The 17986-nt window shown below is 38.1% G+C and overlaps 2 protein-coding genes across 2 annotated transcripts in view; one reads left to right on the top strand and one right to left on the bottom strand.

Moving 5' to 3' along the window:
- LOC128227676 (protein mono-ADP-ribosyltransferase PARP15-like) overlaps positions 1-12130 on the top strand; it is a 46355-nt gene extending 34225 nt beyond the window's left edge. Inside the window, exons 11-12 of the mRNA XM_052938422.1 lie at positions 10814-11071; positions 11749-12130. Of these exons, the coding sequence (XP_052794382.1) occupies positions 10814-11071; positions 11749-12008 (518 nt within the window). The 3' untranslated portion in view covers positions 12009-12130. The remainder of the gene's footprint in view (positions 1-10813; positions 11072-11748) is intronic.
- A 2179-nt stretch (positions 12131-14309) lies between these two features.
- LOC128226945 (uncharacterized) overlaps positions 14310-17986 on the bottom strand; it is a 3847-nt gene continuing 170 nt past the window's right edge. The window contains exons 2-3 of the mRNA XM_052937067.1: positions 15947-16114; positions 14310-14540 (exon numbers count right to left, since the gene is read on the bottom strand). Of these exons, the coding sequence (XP_052793027.1) occupies positions 14491-14540; positions 15947-16114 (218 nt within the window). The 3' untranslated portion in view covers positions 14310-14490. The remainder of the gene's footprint in view (positions 14541-15946; positions 16115-17986) is intronic.

Below are 17986 nucleotides of genomic sequence, written 5' to 3'. Positions count from 1 at the left end.
TGTACCGAAGCATGCGATTGTAAGGGGTGCTTGACAAACACAAGTTCATGTCAGAACTTGTTTACTGAACTTGCAGATGTTGAGTTAGAAGATTGCTAAATTAGCTTTATGATTTTATTAGTTCCCAGAAGTGTTATTAAGATGCACTTGTATATACTCATATGCAAAATGGTAAAAAATATTTGTATGTGCCTACTGTTATTTTGTCAAAGATATCAAATATTAGCAACCATCTTGGAAGTCATTATGTTATCCATCATTGATTTAATGAAGTTAATTCATTTTGAAAAATAATATAATTGTTTAAATATCACTATTTTGTTTTTTGTTCATTAATAAACTTTCATCTACTTATACACTTTTTAATACTATTATAAATATAATCATGAAAAATTGTCCATGTTGCCGGGAATCCAACCTAAAGGTCAGCCATCTTGGATAATTTTAGCTCGCCACTGTTTATGCAAATTTATGCTTTTACCCTGATAATCATGCTTTGATACAACATAATTGCAGGTGTCAGTTGCATGCAACAGTTTTTTCCTCACAATGAAACTTTAAGAAAATTCTCAATTTTTGGTCCGGTTTTCAGAACTGCTTCAATTTACCCTACCCACCTGAAACAGCTTTTGGTTGGATAAAAATTGGTTAAAACTCATATAAAAACATATTTATTTATGTATAAGTAATTAAAGTTATCTTATAATACAATAAAAAGTTACTGGATGCAATTATTCAAAAGATATATGTTAGAATTCCACACTCCCTTGCAAAATTTGGGCATTTTTTTATATATTTTTTGTATAAAAGTTATATTTCCCCTTTTTCCCCCTATGCCATCACTAAAAAGCATAAACTATGATCATTCTTACAGTTTAGGTGAAAAATAATGTTGAAACGAGATGAAAAGTTCGATTAACAAGGCAAAAAAGAGCATAGCTGATTTTCAGATTTTGGCGGCCATCTTTGTCGGCCATCTTGGATTTTCTCGGCTCGCCGCCATTTATGCCATTTTATGCCGGCAGTCTGATAAACTTCAGACCTTCCCGGTCATTTTGGTATATAACATGAAATGTAGCAAAGGGGGGTCCGGGTTACCCCTTTTAATAGTGGCCTTTTGAGCTGAAATTCACCCCAGTAAGGAAGACGCCGAATTTCAATTTTGGCAACGCGGGTTCGAACCCAGTCCCGTACACAATCTTTTTTTTTCATTTTGGTACTTTTTTACAATTATGATATCAAAGCGTAACAAATTCTATTAGATTAATGTCCTGAGATTCGTTACAGAAAAAAACTTTTTGGTGCAAATCTGTGACACAGAATTTGCTTAATGAAACCCCCTCTGTCCCCCTCTACTTAAACACTGTTTACACTCCGTACCTCTTATACCATTCAAAATATTACCTCTGTGTACCCTCCGTTGATACGTATGTACGGTACTAGTCAATTGTTTGCTCGCCATTAGAATGTTTGTCGTTAGATGCGAACTGGGGATTGCAAATTTCTTAATATAAAGCATTAAATGTAAATTTTTGGCAATATCTGTCTCTAAATATATAAAGCTATTGTTTTTGTTGAGCAGGTGTTATTCGCCTATTGTTTGTTTTATTTTCGGCAATATTAATTCGAACCTGCGCTAGACGGACCCACTTCAATTGCAAATCAGCGCCTAGGATTCAAACCTGTTGTCTACTAGCCGGCGTTAATAAATCTCCATTGACATGCAGAATAGATCCCTGCCTGGAATTCAGTTACATATACTTTTTAATGAGTTTTAAATAACCATGATTGTTTCGAATGAACCTGACAATGCCTAGCTGAACATGAGCCAAAGGAGCGTTAAGCGAAGAATGTTCAACATTACACTTTTCGCTTAAGATCCCTCAGTCGAATTTTTGGGTTCTATTTTCGCCTACTCAGGACAAAAGCTCCAACTATCGAAATAGCACACATTGTAGGGCTCGTGGCCTAGTTCATCCCTGCACTTTTCGTTATGGTCCCCTTACTCGAATTTTCGGGTCAGTGCGTCCCCAAAATGGCTTTTACAGCAGCAAATTTCGATTTTCGAGCTCTATTTTCGCCTACTCAGGACAAAAGCTCCAACTATCGAAATAGCACACATTGTAGGGCTCGTGGCCTAGTTCATCCCTGCACTTTTCGTTATGGTCCCCTTACTCGAATTTTCGGGTCAGTGCGTCCCCAAAATGGCTTTTACAGCAGCAAATTTCGATTTTCGAGCTCTATTTTCGCCTACTCAGGACAAAAGCTCCAACTATCGAAATAGCACACATTGTAGGGCTCGTGGCCTAGTTCATCCCTGCACTTTTCGTTATGGTCCCCTTACTCGAATTTTCGGGTCAGTGCGTCCCCAAAATGGCTTTTACAGCAGCAAATTTCGATTTTCGAGCTCTATTTTCGCCTACTCAGGACAAAAGCTCCAACTATCGAAATAGCACACAGTGTAGGGCTCGTGGCCTAGTTCATCCCTGCACTTTTCGTCCGCATGGGATTTGAACATTTATCATACATACTCGTAATTGTAGTCAAATTTTAGGCATTGTAGTTTCCTTACTATAAATAAAGATAACGTTTAGTTGGTATGGTCCCGTTGGCCCTAGCTGGTTTGTAAGATGAGAAATTGTTCTTTCACAAGAAAATAACTGTGTTGGTGGACCGCTTATAAAAAAAGACCCGAAGTAATCAAAATTTTACCAAACATTAAGCTAAAACAGTAAAATCTCATTTTTCTTACCACTATTTGTATTTCTATAAACAGCTGGAAAGCATACAATGATTAACTAAAGTAGTATATAGTTCATATAAATCATTTTATTCATATTTAAAAAATGTAGCAGCTAGCTGCCAGCAGCATAGCAGCTAGCTGCCAGCAGCATATCAATTTGCTGCTGGCAGCTTGCTGCTATGCTGTTGTGCTGCTAACTTCACGCACATGGTTTATTAACTGTAGTAAACTGGTTGTGACAATATATCTAGCGGATCCGGCGGTGCACCCGGCACCCCGCCTTAAAATCGTCCAAGTTTATTTGTTATTTCAATACTGGGGATTAAAGATATATAATTGGCCCAAAATGCATCATTTTGTAATAGAAATTGTTAACCCCGCCCCCCCCCCCCCCTGCCAACACAGAAAATCAAATATATTTTTGTTCTGCGCATGTACAAAACTGACACTCTTAAGCTACGCCCTCCCCCCAACGTCAAATCCCAGCGGCCCTGATTATGTTGGGCGTATGTATGTATGTCGAACACGAAGGTACGCAGGATTCAGTTTGAATTTAAGAAAAGTGGACTGCTTATTAAATTCGAATAGCTAATGACGAAATAGCATTTCATTATTATCACAGGTGGCAGTTACGTTGACAGGACCCACCCTATTTTAAACGCCCCCCTCCCATAAAAAAGAAGTAAAAATAAATGTTTTCAACACTAATATGATTGGAACTTGATCATTAATCACAAAACCGAAATATCATCAATTTAGGTTTTTGTGATTTATTATCATGTTCCAATCATTTGGGTGTTGAAAATATTTATCTTTACTTCTTTTTTTATATTTTTTAGGATGTGTATTGTTGTTGTTGTTTGGGGCGTGGCAACAGGGTGGTCCTGTCAACGTAACTGCCGCCATTGATAATAATGTGAATGCAGGGTGAGGTCGATGTGTATGTGTGATTCATTTTCAGACAGTCAATTTTGCAGTCATTAATACCGGGTATATATTTTCAGGTTGACGTTATTGTAAACACAACGGCCCCAAACCTTGACCTCACACAAGGGGCCGCCTCCCTTGCAAAGGGCGGCCGAAGTATCCAAACGGAAGTTAACCTGAAGAAGGGCCCGGGAAAACTGGCGGAGGGTAGTATTGTCGTCACTTCCGGTGGAAACTTGGATTGCACGGAGATTTATCACACTACACTGCAAAGAAGAAGACATGGATTTGGCCAAGTAATGACAGCGGTGTACCTTTATACTCACTTAACTTATTGCAGTTTACAATATTAAGGGCTTTTCCCCATCTTTTTGTTTGCTAATTTGGACTCTGAAAGGATAAATTTGCTTCTGTGGGGGGGGGGGGATATTTTAAAAGTACCCCCCCCCCTCCCGGGTTATATGTTTAAATGGGAAAGCCCTAAGAAAATATTTAAGCTTATTATGTATAATCTACTTCTTTATATCTTTATATATATACAAAATATTCGTATGCCTTTTTTGTCTTACGATAACCCAATTTCTTTCTTAGTTCAAGTTAACACTGATGAATGGCTTCATTCTAGAAACGTAATCGTTAAAATGTTAAATATTAAAAGGTCAAATTTAAATGTATTTCCTCAGGAAAACAAAAAAGGACTGTAGAATATTTTACAATGGCGTTATTTTCACATACAGTAACAATTTCCACAGATCATCAAAACCCTTGTCACAAAGTGTCTTAATGACGCGGAAACTTCCGCCCACACGTCCATCACGTTCCCCGCCCTCGGGACCGGTAACTTGGGTTACTGCAAACTTGAGGTTGCGCGCGCCATGTTTGGTTGCGTGAAGAAGCACGCGGCGGCGCGCACAGCCACCAACATTCGGTCCGTTAAGTTCGTGATCTTCCCCAGTGATACAGAAGTTCTGCAAGCGTTCGAAGCGGCATGCAAAGGGTCCTCCGTCGGTAAAGCTCTTGCAGTATACGTTCTTCATATATAATAGCTGCCAATGAGTAAAATTGATAATTTTAAACCAAAAAGTTCTCCCATGATTATGCCTTTTCATATAAGTCACTATAATTATATACTGGGTCATATATGCATAGTCTTACTCTATTTGTTAGTACTTTCTGTAATCTATAGTTATTTGGGGTGTATAGTTTGAACTTTAATGCACCAGTCAATTGTAACCACAGCCCCCCACCCCCCTCCTGGTCCGGGAGTATACCGGGGATAGCGGGGAAAATGGGCCGTGTTTTTACCATTCAGGTGGCTCCGCAGTGCCGAGTGAATGCGGGTATTTTTCGCTCCGAAAATAGCGGGGAATGGGCCTTTCTAAGGTATCCCGGGATGCGGGGGCATTTGGCAGGGATTTTACCAACAGTTTGTACCCGCAGGGCAGGCATTTTACCCGGGATGTACTGGACCGAAAGTCAAAGTCCCCGCTATTCCCTGGATCTGGGGGGGGGGGGGGCGTGGTTACAATTGACTGGTGCATAACTGGTACCGACTGTTATTATCATAATTAGATTATTGTTCAAGTTTTTGAAATCCTCTTCATTTTTTCATAACTGCAAAAACTGAGGTTGGATCAAACTCCCTCATAATCCTTCATTTTATACCCGAGCCCTTCTTAGCAAACTTTATTAAACGGTTTGGCGAGGCTGCGTACTGAATAAAGACAATTGATGCGTACCGTGTACAAAGTTAGTCCCTAATTTTGAACAAAATATCCTCACGTTTTCAGAAACGTCTGAGAGGACTTTATGTTCACAACAGATTGGCGGCGTGATCGTTGAGTTGGAGGTTGGCCACTTAGCAGAACAAAAAGTAAGCTCCCTTCCTAGAACTAACTGTGTTACAGAAAACCAACAATAGAGAGGCACAATTTGTCTTCGACCGAATAGGTCAGAGGCAATGTTTACGAAAAAGCTCAAGGCTGAGTTGGCAAAACTGCAAATGTTCATTTTTTTCTTACTGGTTTCAGGTAGACATCAGGCGCGTAGCTGCCTTTACGCGAGTACGCGGCTAAATCCACATGATTCTGACCAAAACAACCAGCCAAAATTTCAGTATGCGTACTTGACTTCATGATCCTATAACTGTCTATTTCCCAGTACTAGATAAAGCACCTAAGAACGCCCAGAATGCACTAGGTTGCACCATGGTTTTCAAAATCGCCCCCCCCCCCCTCTTAGCACAATTACGAATCCACATGAATAGAGTGCTAGCTACGTCCCCGGACATGAAAATGACATCAGAATCTGACAGCTTACACCGTCGAGGCTTAGTTTTTAGCACCCGAAATTTAAGTGGTATGGTAGTGTTTGCTGCGAGTCCCGGCCTGCAGCTAACTTAGTCCTACCTCGTTGACATCATATACGGACGGATTTGTTTTTATTTTGTTTTATATTTTAAACCGACGTGAACATGACGCCATGTACTCGACTGTTGGATTTCAGCGCAGGGTTCCTCACAGTTAAAATTAGACTATAAGCCACGGGATGCGCACGGATGGACGGACTCGCTATTCACGTGATATTCAGTAGTACAGCGACTTCCGACCATACAAACCTGTTTTATTGTATATTGATTTTAAATTAACGTCAAGGACTGGACTTCAGCCGGGCACTCTTAGCAAAACGATGGAAGAGACTGCTCGTGTCATCCTTCACAAAGACTTCCGATATTGTAATCCGTTGTTGTCCTTGATTGTAGACCGACGTGATTATGACGTCATGCACGCGACGGTTGGACTTCAGCGCCGGCACACTCAGCAAGACCATCTTGGAAGCAGCGGGTCCCGGGCTGCAGACGGACGCACAGACGCGTTATCCCCGCGGCTTTCAGCACGGGCAGGTGGCGGTCCTAGGGCCAGGGAACATAGAATGCAGAGCAATATATTGTGGTGCCATACCGAGATATGATAGGCGGTCGGAAGGGGAGAAATCCCCACAAGAGGTTTGTTGCAGACTTCTGTTGGTCCCCCTCCCCCCCCCCCCCCTCAACCACCACCATCTCATTCAATGAAGCTTGATGTACTAGCCATCAAGAAATTGGGTTACAAGATTAATATAAACATGAATATCATCGCTCAGCCTGTCGCAACCCTTCTCCTCGCAAACTTGGTCGCTCGATGCACTTAAAGTGACGATCAATACATACACATATATAACAAACATAAATTTTGAGTGTTACACCTTTAAATTCAATGTACCTACTAAATAATGCATTTATGGAAAATATTATTTACAGAGAACGTGATTTTAACCGTGTTTTTGATAGCTGAAAACAAAAAAAAAACAAAAAAAACTAAATAATTGGTGAATGCTAAATGATTTACAGTTATTTACTACAGTCTCATAAGGTAGAAATACCGTGTTTTCATTCAGATTAAACTCAGTTTCCTTCATAAAAGCCATTATTTTCGACATTAAATCATCCTTTCTTGTACAGTCGAACCCCCTTGGCTCGAACTCCTAAGGACCGGAGTCAATACCTCGAGCCTCGGAATATTCGAGCTAAGCGGGAATGTCTACCTTCAGTTTGAAGAAATCGGTCATTTACATATAGTTTGAGCCAACGAGGAATTCGAGCCAAACGATTTCGAGCCAACGAGGTTCGACTGTATATCAAAACAATTGTATACATTGAGGTAACTCTTTTTTGGGATTAAGAGTGCATCTTTAAGTGATATTCACAAGTAATACAGTAACTTTATTCATTCCTACAGTTGTACACAACATTGATACGCGCATGTCTTGACCAAGCCTCTAAGGACGGACACAAGTCGCTCAGCCTGCCGCCGCTGGGGACGGGATACCTGGCCTTTCCACCGGATCTAGCGGCACACTACACCATCTCCGCGATACAGGATTTCGTCCGTAGTACACGCAGAACATCAGTCAAGAAAGTCGTCATTGTTGTTCAAGGCGTCTCGTCGAGTTTGATGAGAAATCTTAAGGTATTTACAGCATGGCTGTTTATTATATATGGTACGAATATCGTAGGTTTAGCGCAAAACAGTTGTAACTAACATTTTGAAAGTTGTACGGTAGAGAGCATAAAACCACAGGTGCTCGTCACATTGCCTGTTTTATAAAAAAATATTTTTAATATATATTTATTTATTTTTTTTTTTTTTGGTCAAGATAGTGAATATAAAATTATGTCATTTTAAAAAACAATCCACAAATTTTCATGAAAAAAGTTTCTGTACCCAGGCAATGTGACGAGCACCTGTGATAAAAACTGTTTTTATTTCTTAGTTCCCATCATTTACGCTCAGATTTTATCATAGTTTTAATTGTGTGTACTGTTCATGAATAAATTTCAAAAAAACCTTTATCCCAATTTCAAAAGAGATGTATTTGTTAAACATTTGAAGATAATTCAAAATACATTCTTTGCGCCAAAGGGTTGTAACTGAATCTTTGTTTTATTCTGATTTCTTTGATAGCTTTAAGATATTTGACTTTAAATATATTTTATATTATATATTATTATATAGGTCCTGTTTTGTACATGCGTCTGCTTGAACATATTTTGGTCATTGAAGTTTTATTTCACTTATAGTTTGGTATTGCTCTGCCTTAAGCATCATCGTAATTTTTAGGCTTTTACATAGCCTACTTATTACAACACTAGCGGATTTCGTGGGGGTGGGGCGCACCCGGCGCGCGCCCCCTCTAAAATCGTCAAAGTTTACTTTTTATTTCAATATGGGAGACAAAAAAGAAATGCAATACGCTAATAATGCACTATTTCCAACTACAGATTGTTAAAGACGTCTTGCCATGACCTCGTGAGTAACCACAACCCCCATGCAAATACTTAAATGTCATATACAATCGGTTCTGAGGTAGTGGCACTTGTCAGAAGGTTGCGCCCCCTACGTTACGCCCCTTTAACGTTATTTCCTGGATCCGCCCTTGGACAGGGAATTCATTCATAATCCTGTTTAAAAAAAAGTATTCTGGTTTTGTTCACATCGTGGATTTTTTTATTTGAATGCGTTGTTGTGTGTTTACATTTTACAATACGTTCATGAACTATTCCTACAGCCATATCAACGGGAACTAAGCTCGTTAAGTCGTGGTGGGGCGGAGTCACTTTCCCCACGCATGACGCCACTTCCGGAGCGCATGACCCCTGAATACTGCAGCTACCGCTACCAAGAGGAGGAACATCCTCCATCTTACTGGACAAACTTTCCATCAAACCTCTCTGTGAAAGATTGGAAGATCCGAAATAAAGGCAAGCTACAAAATAGCGTCGCATCAATTGAAGACCTCTTTAATTTATTTGAAAACGTAGCTACATATAACCCTTGTAGACCTGGGTCTACAACTCTCTTTTTTTTGAAAAATGACAAAATTTAGATAACCCAAAAATGCGATAAAAACCTATAGCTACTCAAACACTTTGAACAACTCAAAAGTTTGTTTTATTTTAACCAAAAGCAAGTTTGGTGTTTATTTAAACTACGTACATGGAGTTTTGCTTGGTTTTATTGTAATCATTGCAAGTATAATTAAGTGTGTGTAATATGCATATAAAAGTCCCCAAACTCACATAGCTGCAGGTATCAAAAATTGATTTGAAAATTCTAATTCTAGTAATGACCTCTTTCATTCAATTGTTGGGAGCATTATTTGGTTAATTTTGACGCAACTCAATGTTTAAAATAATTATTTGGAGATACCTCTAATTGAATGAGAGAAGTCATAAATTGATTTGGAGAGCCGGACGCCTACAGCAATTACCCAACGGGGGTATTTCATTAAATATTGTTAATGTATTTAAACCAATAGAAACCGACTCTTTGAACGCCGAACACGAAAACAAATATTCTGTGCACATCATTGAAAACTAGAATAAGAAACGCAACGACACAGATCACCGAGATTAACTGGGCAGACACACTGCTGAACTTTTAAGGTTAGAAAAAAATGCCAAGAGGTCTGTCGCATAGAATCTTTACACAAACACCAAACGCGTAAAACAATTATGATACACAATAGCTTAGGTAGCAAAGGGATGGGGGGGAAAGGAAAATGTGCGTAAAACCCCCCACCAGAATGCACCGTTTCTGACTAAAATAAGCCTAAATGCTCTAAGGATAGGTCACCTACCCGTTTATAGCCATGTATGTTATGGTTCCTGGGGGTGGAGCGAACATCATAAGTTGCGCACCCAATTTCGCCCACTCTCTTGTCAAGTCTTGGAGCGACTCGTGTGATATGTGTGATACCCCTATGTTATAGTTAGAACATATTTTGTAAAATCTTAATGATTAAGATTGGCAGAACGACCGAAACAGAGAGCTCTTCTTAGTCATTAATATTTGACCAATTGTGTTTTTAAACTGACTTATATTATAACAAGTTTTCAGCTGGCATGAAACCAAATTATGACGTCCTGTCTGTTAAGTTGTAAATATGCAATTCTTGAAGAGTTGACTTTCATTGGATGGAAAAGTAGGTTAAAATCTAACTCGCACCATGCTCCATGGTTTCAGGTAAGGACATGTATACTCTAAAAGGAGTCGACAGACCGACGTTCAGTATCATAGAAAGATTTATTCGGAAGACATGGATGCAGGGAAAAGTTGGTCAGGGACATGACGCACAGGGCTTGACGGAGCTTGGCTACACTGGTCTCAAAGTGAACAAAATTGAACGAATAGAAAACCTAACTTTGTTTGAGCAATATACACACAGACGCCAAATCCTCCTGCATGGAGCCACCGAAGGTACTGTCGCTCTATTAGCTTCATGCATAAACTAAATAACAGTTTCGAGTCTGATTTAAGCGTAAAATCATTATTGCTGCAGCGAGACCCTTGAAAGCGCTAGTGATAGTTAAATATGATGTTAAACCCGCTAGCTTCCTTGATGAGAGACATCAAATCTTCTAGAACATTAGATATACGTGTTTCTAACTTTCTTTACTCTTTTGCTTGATGTCCGTATGATTTCGAGATAACGAGTGTCGAGTGTTATCGGGTCTTTTACATTTATCAACGTTTATATATCTGCATATTTTTTTCTCATAATAGCGACGACTTCATTGTACTCATTTTTCACATTGTCCAACAGCTAACCTCTTTCAAAACCTCACCGACCTGAAATCAAAGAATGGCCTCTCCGAGATTGAGAAATTCATGGGTGAAGAGTGGCGGCTCGGGCGGCTTCTACCGGAAGTGAATGAGGGGTACCTGTTCCACGGGACGAAGGAGGATCGGATAAATGGCGTCGTCACGCAGGGGCTGGATCCCCGACTGGCCCAGGGGCACGCGGTACTCGGACAGGCGATCTACTTGGCGGAGAGTTCGACCAAGGCCGATCAGTATACAGGTACATTTAAACTTGTGTTTTAAACTTATTTTAAGAATTTCTGTGTTCTTAATTTAATTATGACGTTACTAATTTACATTTTCAAACAATGTATGTGAAAGGTGATTATAAGAACCAAACTTCTATTTTCACTCCACTGCTGTAGAATTTATGATTGTATTAAAGGAACTAGACACCAGATGGTACCAAAATCGACATCAACATTGTTTCCACAAAGCAAGCCCAGATTTGTCACTTCGAGCTAGTATTAGGCCGATAATACATCAATTTACATGGTTCAATGACTATTTTGTCGCTATCTCAGCTGAGTTAAGCCGTTTAAAAATAGCATGTAATGGTTTCCCAGTTTATCGTGAGTATACTTAGCATGTAAAAATCCCATGATTAGTACAGATGCTTATGTCGAAGCTTTTTTTTTAAATTAACTGGGATTTACGTGGTAGACAAACCCAGTAATTTTTCAGTTGGAAAAACACGGAAAAAGTGTGAAAGATACATGTGTCGTTATCTATGTGATGTATACATCCGGAAGTAAGATTCAATGCGTTGTACACAATGGTATCAATTTTATGTTAGTGTTTACTTTTTTTGCACTTGTATCATCTGTTTTCCAGTCCCTTTATACGATTATGTTCTCATTCTGAATTTTAAATAATCATTTGACATTGTTCCTATAGATCTTAAAGATAATCGCACGAAGACGGGCCTCAAGATGTTTCTGGTTCGAGCCTGCTTGGGGAACATCCACCTAATGAACAAATGCAGGAAACTGAAGCGACCACCGTGCACGGAAACCGCGTGCCTTTCTGACACGTGCGACCACGAAAAGAGATTCCACAGCGTCGTTGAGGAAGCACAGTTCATATTCCGGGAGTTTGTCGTTTACGACAGCAACCTTGTGTACCCAGAGTATCTAATTTCATATGACCGCGTTTGATAAATCTACGATGCCAGTGGTGATTTGCGAATTTCGTTGCCACTCGGTGCCCCCAAAATGGGATATTTATTCATATAATAAATGTGACAAATCAGTTATCAGATATATATCTTTGTAAGTGAAGACTGAGTGGAAACAGCCTTTAAGAATTAAATTGCACCAAGTAAGATCAACTCTTGCCATTAAAAGAGCGCAGTATAAGACCAAATAATATTGTGTTCACAGTGGATGCGCTAGCAGATCCAGGGCTGGGGCGCAATCGGCACACCTCTCCTAAAAAACATCCAAGTATATTTTTTATTTTAATAAAGAAGAAAAAAGGAGAAATAAAATACGTCAAAAATGCATCATTTCGGACTAGAAATCAATAAAAATTTCTTCGGGGAATAATCCAAACACATGTCATTACATTAAACCAAACAAATTTCGAATCTGAGGGAGGGCTCATGTCAAAAAGTTACGCCCCCTCTAACATCAAACCTGGAACCGCCCCCTGGGCCAGATCCAAGGTTGGTTGTTGCGAGTTTTTGCGACTATGGAACAGCTTTAAAATTATCAAGAAAACAATTTAACTACAGATATCCCGAATTCTGCAATTAGTGACCAGTGGGGCTTTTACAAACAGTTTTTTTTAAGGATGGCCTGTTTACTTTATATTGTTTATTTCCAGGCATAACAAAACTTTGGGGTCATACTAGTAGTTCCGAACAAATCTTCATTACATTGTAACTCTTTCTAGTTGAGTTTTCATGAGGGAAATTTGCATAAATTTATTACTATTCAAAATTGTACAATTATGCACAAACATTTTTGTAAAACTTATAGAATGAAGATGATTCTTTGGAATTTAATAAGTGCTTTTCTGAGTCTGCGTCTAGACTTGCACGTGAGACTGTTCATAATCACTGCCCTTGGTGCTTACTGGGTGCCATATCACAATATTCAGGGGTGTAGCCAGCGTTACACATTTACGCATGTGCGAAACATCAATTTGAAAAATGAAAAAAATAAATATGGCCAAAAATGGCATCAATGTCTAGGGTTAAGCTAAAAAATGATATCAGAATAAAAGGAAGATCAGCAAAAGAAAAAATTGCTTCTCTGTGCTAGATAGCTTTCTTAGCCTAAATCAATCACACTTGGTAACTACAAAGTCGGCGGCCTCGAACCTATAAATCCCTCCAAATACACCACAGAGCTGAACATGGTAGTTACATTTTCCATTTTTTCCCTAGGGGAGCACCCCCCCCCCCCCCCCCGATATTCATAATTACATTGATAAAAACAATCATCGTATCCCCTGGATTGTGACTTGTGAAATCAATGTCAGCATTTAAAAGATGATTATTGTTTTTAATTTTTTAAATGTTTATTGTTAAATGTCTCACTGTTTAAAATCACACTATGTTGACTTAGTTAAACTCTTCATTTTGATACCATTACCATTAACATATCCCCTGGATTGTGTCTAGTAAATCTGTGTGTGCTTTTTATAAAGTATGAATGTTTTTATGTTAAATGTCTCACTGTTTAAAATCACACTATGTTGACTTAGTTAAACTCTTCATTTTGATACCATTACCATTAACATATTCCCTGGATTGTGTCTAGTAAATCAGTGTGTGCTTTTTATAAAGTATGAATGTTTTTATGTTAAATGTCTCACTGTTTAAAATCACACTACCAGGTATGTTTGCTTAGTTAAACTCTTCATTTTGATAGCATATCTGTGACATCATCTTATATCTTCCAAAGTACTATGACTATTTTCAAGAAGTAGTTACTCTAAAAGTATGTGATATATTTGTATTTTTTAAACATCCTTTTTTATTCCAACCATGTCATGGCAAAAATACTCTACTTATTAAATTGTGCTACCAAAATTAGAGGCATTTTACTTATGAAAATTCTATTATAATATAACCAGGTTCTAAGGGTTTGAATTGCTTTGCCTCAGAAGCATATAATATGCATGTACTAGCCTTACCGGTAAGCTTCAACAGTATAAATACAAAATACTAGGCAAATTCAAATCTGACTATATATGACTGCTTGCGTTTAATTTCTGTGGGTCCAAAGGGTTTTATTCATTAAATCTATTTTTTTTATAAATATTTATTCATAAGTTAATAGAAACAACTCCTGTAACATATTTTTGCAATAAAGCAATCATGCTTACAAATACATTGTTAACATATTCTGATGTTATGAAGCAACTACGGCAACTGAAGTAATACAGTTGATCAAGATCTCATCGCTAAACATTGTTCATTCTCAAAATGTTCAAACAAAAAATTCAAAGCTGTTTAAGCATTTAATTTTCAAACATATATTTATTAAAAAAACACACCTGCACATTGTTGGATAATTGAACAGTTACACAGAGAGGAAGGTAGCTTATTGTTAAAAACACTTCTAACAAACAACCCTACTTTTTAAATCACTCAAAAGTCACCAGTTCATGATGTTCGACTGTTGTCTTTTATCGAACTGGACTCCATGGCATTAGAAGATCTTTGTACTGGGGTTTAGCTGAAATTTGAAGAATGAAAAATTGAACATTTACATTAACATGGCAATTGAATGTTAAAAACTGAGAATTAAACATTACGTTAACATGGCCAAGTCGAATTTGAGAGTTGAACATTACATGAAAATGAGATGATGACAATATTGAAATAAAGAATTTAAGATAAAGTTAACATGGCATCATTTTCAGAGAGGACATACTTAAATACTAAAATTGAATTAACTACTGACCGATTTAAAATCAACACAAAATGTTCTAGACAGTATACATTGTATGTTTACATTTATATATCATATTTAAACACTTTTTAAGTATTTTAAGAAAATATTTGAATGTTTTTCCACAATTACCGATATTATGGAATATGCGAAGAAATGTATGGATACTTGTCGTACGCAGTTTTTTTTTAAAATTAAAACGACAGTTACTAGCAAGAACGTATTTGATAGTGACACTATTACCAAATTTTAGGACACATTCTAGACTACCTATACCATCAACTAAACTTCAGCTTTTGGGACCCTTTATTCAATAACCACCTAAGATTTAAGTTAATTTTCAAGATAAGAATCTAAGTCTTTTGAGTGGACTGTACAAATAACTGGCCAATGCAGTGAATGGATTCGGTGAGGCATGTCTTAGGATAAGATTTATATTGAATATGACCACTGGGTCCATATTACTGAAGCATCCTAGAAAAACATTTTTTGACTTCAGTGTTAAATACTAGAATTGTTATGCACCAGTCAATTGTAACCACGGACCCCCCACACTCTTGCGCATAGTGGTCAGAAATTGGCTCATGGTGAGCATTATTTGATAAGCTTATAGAGAGCTGAATTTTCTACCCTCTGTACCCTGTGCGTAGGAGTGCCCAGGTCCGGGGATTAACGGGGACTTTGACTAGGTCCAGCCAATCTCGGCTAAAATCCCCGCCCTGCTGGGACAAACAGATGGTAAAATCCCTGCCAAATGCCCCTGTACCCCAGGGACCCTAGGTAACGCCCATTCAAACTATATATAAAGCGAAGACAAAATTCCCGCATTCAGCCGGCACTGCGGGGCCACCTGAAAGATAAAAACACAGCCCATTTCCCTGGCTATCTCCGGTATACCCCAGACCTGGGGGGGGGGGGGGGGGGGGGGCCGTGGTTACAATTGACTGGTGCATTATATTTCTTGAAAAAAAAACTTAAAATTTTAGAATTTTGATTGCAAAAGAGTGTATTTTGCAATCAAAATATGAAAACTTTTAAAAATGAAAAATCCATTTTAAATAATGAGTGTGTTTTTTTTTCAGAGTCTGAGCATAACACTTTCTACCAGTGAAATGTACAGTTAAGTAAATTGTTTAATTTTAGGAAAATGTACAATTTTAACTTGAGATGCTTCTGTAGACTTAACATACGTGCTAAGTTAAAGTCGTCCGGATGTTGGTCTTTGTAATCTTCAAGGGCCAACTGCGTCTTCATTGCACGAGTTTCTGACAACTTGTCCAAAACACTGCCTATTCCGTAACCAATAGCTCCAGACAAGGGAAGGAAGTAAAGGAGGGGACTGGGAGGAATTTTTGGAACTGCAAAAAAAGAAAATATCTACAAAATAAACTCAATGAAAATTGATTTAATCTTCCCTTTCATTGGCAGGTGTTAAAGGCGCAAAATATAGATTTATTGTTTTTATGATTTTTTTTTTTAATTTCAATACATTCATGTTTAACTCATTTGACTTCAGTGATAAAAAAACAGAAAAAGCAAATTATCAGGTTTTTTGATAGGCCTTTATGGATTGTCGCGAAAGACGTGCCTTCATGCAGCAAGGCTTATTACAGATGCATGTAAATCGCACCACCATGCCTAAATTCCAGTAGCGACAAGCCTTATCAAAACACTAATCAATATTGACAATACACAGCTTATGCTTTCGTTATAGTTGATCGATAGCAAGAAGGCATGTCGGCCATATAATCATGTGCTGATCTACTATAATTATGGTTTGTAACTGGGTATATATGACCGATGTGTATATAGCGGCACTTATACTGTCTCGCTATAGAGCTAGCTTTTATAGCGACGCGGTAGAGTGTCAGCCTGCAGAGCAAGAGGTCATGGGTCCGAACCTCGACAGACGCACATAGCAATTTGTGTCTGTTACAGGTTGATCTCACCAGGGATGTTCTGCTTGACACATCATCCAATCATGTTCGTTGCTCCCTCCAACTCCTCCCATAATAAATTGGCATTAGTTGTGAAATACATTGGAACTTCATCTTTCTAATCAATAACATTATTGGCCTTCCATTTCAAATTAATCAATGATGTATTAGTCGATGGGTGTACTCCATTTGTAATTTAATGCGTAAATTTCATCGTTCTATGAAATTCCGCCACGTTGAAATTTTGACCAAGGATTGGATCTTAAAAATACCAGCATATCTAAAATATTTCATACGTGTGGAAGCAGTTCTAACCCCTTTGAAGCCACACGATTCCTTACCCTGACATTGCAATTGAGTAACAGAAATCAAGAACGCTTTATACAGGAAAAATCCAAATCATTCCGTCTAAGAATTTTAACATGTCCAAACGCAAACTGCTCATGCCTCCTATAATGAGTCTGGAATCTCATCGCCTTAAAGCAAATACATGCACGCCATCAAATAACTTCTGTTAGAGCGATTTTTATAAATAGAAAACACTGTTCATTACAAGACCTTGCCAAAGATGTATAACAACGTTTAATTATTTGACAAGACCAGGCAGTTCAGGTCACTTCATAATTTAAAAATATTCTAATACAATTCATTACAATAATGCACTGTTATCAAAGATGACACAGGGCTCGAATTTAGCACTCACACACTAGCAAAATGCTAAGTACTGGTCAAAATTGGAAAACGTGAGTTGAATTTAAAGACACTAACAAAAATTTGCGAATTCCAAACATGCAAAAATATGCAATCCCTGAAAGTGATATAAACATAATCGGTGATCGATTCCTGCACAATAGATGTAAAACTAATTTAAGAAATGCCTACTGTATGCATGCATGCGACTTACAGTATACAATTGTTTTATAGAAAATATCTTGTAGATCTGAGCTCGTTTCCATACACGCCTCAATCCAAAATCCACTAACCTTCTTCATAGCTTGTGAATGATAAAGATTCTATGGAATTTTAAAATATTTAATATGTAAAAAAGAACGACAAAAGTGGATTATTAGTTTATTATGTGCATCATAAGAGTACTAAAACACCTTTTTTATGATTCTCAGTCCAAGAGACCACCCTTTGGACCAATCCCCCAAATATGGTAGCTCGACTGGCCAAGAATGCAGTCCAAATACCAAGTAACTGTGAATTTATGCGCTAGCAAAAATTTGCAAGTGTCAAAAAGAAAAATTCGAGCCCAGTGACAGCACGCAAAAATCACTATTTGTATGTAAT

This window comes from Mya arenaria, chromosome 3, assembly GCF_026914265.1.
Source record: "Mya arenaria isolate MELC-2E11 chromosome 3, ASM2691426v1".
NCBI lineage: Eukaryota > Metazoa > Mollusca > Bivalvia > Myida > Myidae > Mya > Mya arenaria.
Note: the sequence above shows the minus strand (reverse complement) of the source record. Positions and strands in the feature narration are given on the sequence as shown.